The sequence below is a fragment of the Rhea pennata genome, chromosome 16 (genome assembly GCF_028389875.1).
Source record: "Rhea pennata isolate bPtePen1 chromosome 16, bPtePen1.pri, whole genome shotgun sequence".
In the NCBI taxonomy this organism is placed as follows: domain Eukaryota; kingdom Metazoa; phylum Chordata; class Aves; order Rheiformes; family Rheidae; genus Rhea; species Rhea pennata.
The window spans coordinates 2,364,305-2,369,873 of NC_084678.1; the positions used below are offsets into that span (position 1 = coordinate 2,364,305).

At 47.6% G+C, this 5,569-nt stretch overlaps 1 protein-coding gene across 2 annotated transcripts; it reads right to left on the minus strand.

Annotated features, from left to right (window-relative positions):
• Positions 1–249: 249 nt before the first annotated feature.
• PXMP4 (peroxisomal membrane protein 4) lies at positions 250–4,897 on the minus strand. 2 transcript variants are annotated; one of them, XR_009960065.1, is made up of 5 exons: positions 4,760–4,897; positions 4,197–4,259; positions 3,384–3,582; positions 1,301–1,817; positions 250–1,200 (listed from the first exon to the last, which is right to left on the minus strand). XR_009960065.1 is itself a non-coding variant. In XM_062589280.1 (4 exons), exons 1-4 carry the CDS (start codon positions 4,873–4,875, stop codon positions 1,554–1,556), a joined length of 642 nt encoding a protein of 213 aa, XP_062445264.1. In that variant the 5' UTR covers positions 4,876–4,897; the 3' UTR covers positions 250–1,553. The 2 variants fall into 2 exon arrangements, 1 of the variants encoding a protein (XP_062445264.1); XM_062589280.1 differs by having other exon boundaries at positions 250–1,817.
• Between the last annotated feature and the right edge of the window lie 672 nt (positions 4,898–5,569).

Consider the following 5,569-nt stretch of genomic DNA (forward strand, 5'->3'; position numbering starts at 1 on the left):
TATCATTAAACAGGACAAATGGTAGAGCCTGGAGCACAAAGAGACTGCTGAAAGATCATGAAGAATAGAATCCGCATGGTTATTAAATGGCACGGTCAAGTCAGGATGGAAAAGCAGATGGGTAGAGAGAGAGATAACTTTGTTTAAACAACTAAAGTCGTAAGAGAAGCAAGCAAAATAATCCTGACTGAGACAAAGTAGAAATGGTTAGCAGAGGGAGCTTAATGAACCTCTTGTGATATCACCACGTAAAACCAGTATGTCAGGAATTATTTTAATGGGCATCATTAAGTGAATGGTATAGTGTCATATAGCAGTGTAAGTGCTTAACAGTATTAACAGTTTGATTTTATTATTACTAAAACAGTACTTGTTCAATGAAACGGAAAATCTTTCCCAGCTACCTAGCCAATCTTCTGATTAAACCCCATTTATGCTGCTCTGTTCCTGGGACTCAACAGTGTATTTTTAAGAACACTCATTGGTATATTCATCCACAGCCTCGACCTGGCCCGGCAACAAACCTGAACAAGCTTAACTCTCTGACTGCAGCTAACAGTGCCACTGCTGTGGAGGGAAGATGCTGGACCTAAGACAAAACGATGTGCTTATCTTCTACCAAAATAAAAGTGCTAATTAGATCTTTGCTACATACAAAGCAGCCGGTGTGATATCTGAGTGCATGCAATGCATCTCAGTCTGTTTTTTAAGGAGTTTAAGTTACTTATCTGTTTATTTTTGGCATTTAGTTCAAGCAGTAAGTTTTATAAATTACAGGATATAAATTAGTAGACTTTGTAGAGGACATGTAGAAGTCTAAGTGCATGAGAGAAACTGAACAAAAACAGTCCTTTCAAGTCTGATTTACCACACTTGTACCAAAGAATCTTAATAGTTTCACACTCAAATATCTTCTTGTATGCCTGAGGGAAAACTGCAGCAGCTCTCTTCAGGAGCACACACCTGTCCTTGTAGTCATTTAGACTGGATTTCTGGCATCTCACAGAAATCAAGAAATTATGCCCTTGCTTTCAGAACTGAGCAGGCCCCCCATTTCTGTATTCCTGTTTTTGTGAGTACAGTGGCACAAAAAAAATGCTTCCAACTTGCAAGCATTAAGAATTTCCTAAAATATATATTTTTTAAATGATTTGAGAAATATTTTCCCCACTTACTGTCCGGTAATTTTACATTTAGTTTCTTAAAAAAAACAGCTGTAGGGAAAAAAAATACGGCCTTAAAAACAAAATAAAAGAGGAAAAAAGAAAGAAAAAAGAAAAAAAAACAGAAAAGGACTTACATTAACTGAAGCTTCCTAAAGCATTTTACTCCCATGGAGGCACTGCAACAAGTTTCCGTGGGACATTCACTTGCTCTAAACAGAGCCAGCAGAAGACTGGACTAATCGGAACATTTTGGAAAAGACCCAAGAGGCAACTCTGCTTGATACAGGTTAATTTAAAATGTCCATCAGCAAAAAGCACCAGAATAACCTTTTTTCCTTAGCTGTTGAAATGTACCATCCCATTCAAAGGTGCTTCACAATGAATCAACTACTTGCTTGTGCTTCTTCTGTTATAAATGAGAAAGTCAGAAATATCATGCCATACATTACTATCATCATACAGGTATGTCATGGAAGACTGTAGAGAAGGTTGCAGAGTTTGCCGGTGATACTCAAATAGCCAGAGAACTGTCCCCCATATCAGAGCAGCAACAAGTGGGAAGGGGTCCTGCTTTGGCTGTGGGACATAGCCCTTTTCCACTGCTAACCGAGACAAGCCAAACAGGATACGAGACAGCAGGTACATAATAATCTGCATGAAGAGAAAATCCAGAGAATATTAGCCAAATAACACAGCCAGTAAATCTCATCGCATCAAATTCAGTGATTCAGAAATGGTAAGCCAGACAGAGAGGTAGAAACAGTTTACCCAACTTAACAACCAGTTGGGTGAACAGACTACAGGTTAACATAACAAACAGTCTTTAAAACTGGAAGAGATGTTTGTGTCTTCCCTATATTCTTAAAGTCCTGTTACCCTACTGGTGCCCTAATTTAGTGAACAACAAGTTACACCCGATGCAATATATCCTTGCAGTTGCAAATCAGTTGCACAACTTTTGTCTTTGCTCAGTTAACACTACCTTAGATGCTGTTGATGATATAATAGTCAGAACAGTCCTGTTGGCCTGCCAAGAAGATACAGACTCAGTGGTTTGGACACATCTTAAAATCATACTGGAAGTATGCTCTTGCAGGGGACTGCATAAATTAATACAATATTGGTTATTTTTGATTAATCAGTGTCTGTGTGTTATCAACCCAAACTAAAGCTGATATCAACCAGCTTTACATTAAAGTTCCCCCAAGCAGTTTTTGTCAGGTTAGTCAATTTAGTTATCTCACAGCACCACACACAGAGCTTTAAATTTCGGTCTGAAAACTGACAGTAACCAAGTATATCTCAGTAACTCATCATGCTCTACATTCACAACAAAGTTTATGGGTTTTGATTCCCAAGTGGACAGCCCCAGAGCATACACGAAGTCTGTTAACACAGCTCAGCAGACAGGTGTGGTAACCTGATGGCTTCGGATTGGATACCTGTATTACTAGTTAAACAAGTGCAACTCCATAGTTAAACCAGGGCTTTTAACTCTCAAACTGCGTGGAGCATGCACCAAGGTGCACAACTATCTCTAGCACTTGAGTGTAGAGCAGGCAGTAATAAACTTGTGCATATACACAAAGGACTATGATAGAAGAATAGTGCTATGCAACAAGAACCACCGCATCTCGAGTACTGTGTCCAATTCTGGGCTCCTCAACACCCGAGAGACATGGAACTACAGGAGAGGGTCCAGCAAAGGGCTAGGAAGATGATTAGAGGACTGGAGCATCTCTCTTAGGAGGAAAGGCTGTAAGAGCTGGGCCTGTTTAGCCTGGAGAAAAGACAACTGAGAGGGGATCTTATCAATGTGTACAAATATCTTAAGGGAGGGTGTCAAGAGGATGGGGCCAGACTCTTCAGTGGTGCCCAGTGACGAGAAGCAACAGGTGCAAACTGAAACACAGGAAGTTCCATTTGAATATGAGCAAAAATGTCTTTCCTGTGAGGGTGACTGAGCACTGGAACAGGTTTCCCAGGGAGGCGGTAGAGTCTCCTTCCCTGGAGATACTCAAAACCTGCCTGGACACAATCCTGGGCAACGTGCTCTAGGTGACCCTGCTTGAGCAGGGGGGTTGATCTGGAAGATCTTCAGAGGTCCCTTCCAACCTCAACCATTCTATGATTCTGTAAAATATGCCAAGCTATACTAACCACTGACTGGTGCAAAACTATCCTTCTGTTTTACAGGTTTTCTACAAAAACATTTACCTGGCTATTGATGGGGTTGTTCTCACCAAACACTAGCCAACCTCCAATGCAGGCTGCAAAGAAAGAATGAAAGGGAATTTTTTTCCCCTGTAGTCGAGACTGCAACGCCATCAGCCCCTTGTAGGTGAACACGAAATACGCCAAGTTCCGGGAATGAGTGTACGTGGCCTGAGCAATCACTTTCAATTTCTCTCTTAAACTGAACAAAAGAAACAGGCAATTAGGAAAGCAAAAAGTCAGCATCCCTGTAGTCATTCAGCCTGGACATAACACTACTGCCTGCCATCCTCTGCCTTGTTCGCTTAGACTGATAGCTCTCTCCTCCCACCAGAGGACATTTTCTGCCTTGTAAGGGAAAGGAAATCACTTCACCTCTAGGTCACTCATCAGAATGAATTTGACACCTCTATTTACATCACATTTTTATCCAATGCTATGAAGAGTCAAGCAACTTTTTTTTTTTCCCTGTGTGTAAACCTCTGCTATAAATGGGGAAAGCCACAATGTGCACTGGTACAATTTGGCTTCCTTTATTTGAAATCAAAGGAGGGTACTGCTGTTTGTATCTCCAAGTTTCTCATCTGCCCACTGCTTCTTATCAACTGTTGTATGAATAGCCATACACACGTGAATGTGTGCATGTATGCAAGTGCACTTATGAGTTAACTTGCCAAGCTATCAAAACAACAGGACATGAACATGGCATATATCTTTCTGCTTTTTAAACCGGGGCTCACTGGAAACAAGAAAGCTGCATAAAATGAATGAGGACATTCTTAAGAGTAACGTGAAAATAAGAGCTGGGGGCCATACCTTCCATTCTTGAATAGAAAAGTCATCACTAGGGCATGTGGTGCACGAATTTTGGCTCCATATCTGCAAACATGATCAAATATTTAAACATTTTCATGTTATTTCATCAAATGATTGTATTTCTGGTCTACTGACGTCAGAGAGATTGCTACTTAAGCAATCACCCTTTTAAGTCAGTCCTGTAGCAGCAGAACGTCTAAGCAGCAGAAAGCCAGGCCACAGGCTTAAGAGAACGTACACCCCAAGTAAACATGGCCCAAAAGGCACCCCAACAAACGTTAAAAGCCCACACACCAGGCAGAGAAAAGGAAATGTCTCTTCCAAACCTCTGCTAAAACAGTCTTTGGTCTTTCTACAGGGAAAAAAAAAGAAACAAATAAAGGCCAGACGTGCCCCCTCCGAGGCCCTCGGGGCTCCTCAGCCCAAGGCAGCACTCAGCAGACACCGCGCGTGAGGAGGAGCAGCAGCAGGTTCCCCCCGCGGGTCCCTCCCTGCCCCTCCGCCCCGAGCGGGCCCGCTCTCCTGAGCTCGCCGTGCCCGGCCCGCGGCCCCGCCGCACTCACACGGCCCCGTTGCGGAAGCCCTTGAGGACGGCGAGCGCGGCGTGGTAGCGGCGCTGCTGCAGCAGAGCGTTGACGGTGACGAGCAGAGCCCGGAACGGCGCCGCGTCGTCAGCCATAGCCGCGCCGCGCCGCCCGGGGGACACCTTTAGGGGAGGCACCGCGCCGCGGTCCGGGCCGCAGCGGCGTCCGTGCGGGGAGCGGCGCCAGCACGCGCGGTTCCGCGGCACCGCGCCCATTGGCTGCCTCAGCCGTCCATCAAGCCTCTTGCCGAATAGGCGGGCGCGGACTGCGGGCGCAGCGGCTAGCAAGCGTGCGCCGGAGCCAATGGGCGCGCCGCAAGCCGAGGGCTGGGTGTGCGCGGCGGGGGGGCCCGGCGGCGGCGGCGGCCCCGCGGGAGCGGCGGGCGCGCCGCGGCGCGCGGCTCGCGCTGGCAGCCCGGCTGGCGCGGGGCGGCGGCCGGGCCGGGCCGGGGCGGGTCAGCCGAGAGGGTTTCCTCAGAGGGGGGTTGCACAGCGGTAAGGGGGAGGCTTTACAGCCCCGGTAAAACACGCAGACGCTGCGCGCCTCGCAGCCCCGGCTCCCTGGCGGAGCCCAGCGCCCTGCCGCGCCCGGCGCCGCCGCGGCACGGTGACCCTTCCCTGTGGAATGCCTAAGTCCAGTCAGGAAACGCCAGGGAGCGCCGCCAGGTGTGCCGAGCCGTGCCGAGCCGTGCCGAGCCGAGCCGTGCCCCCCGCCCCCCGCGCGGCGCGGCGCGGGCGCCCCCTGCCGGCCGCCGCCCGCCTCCTCCCCGCGCGGCGCGTCCCGGCCGGC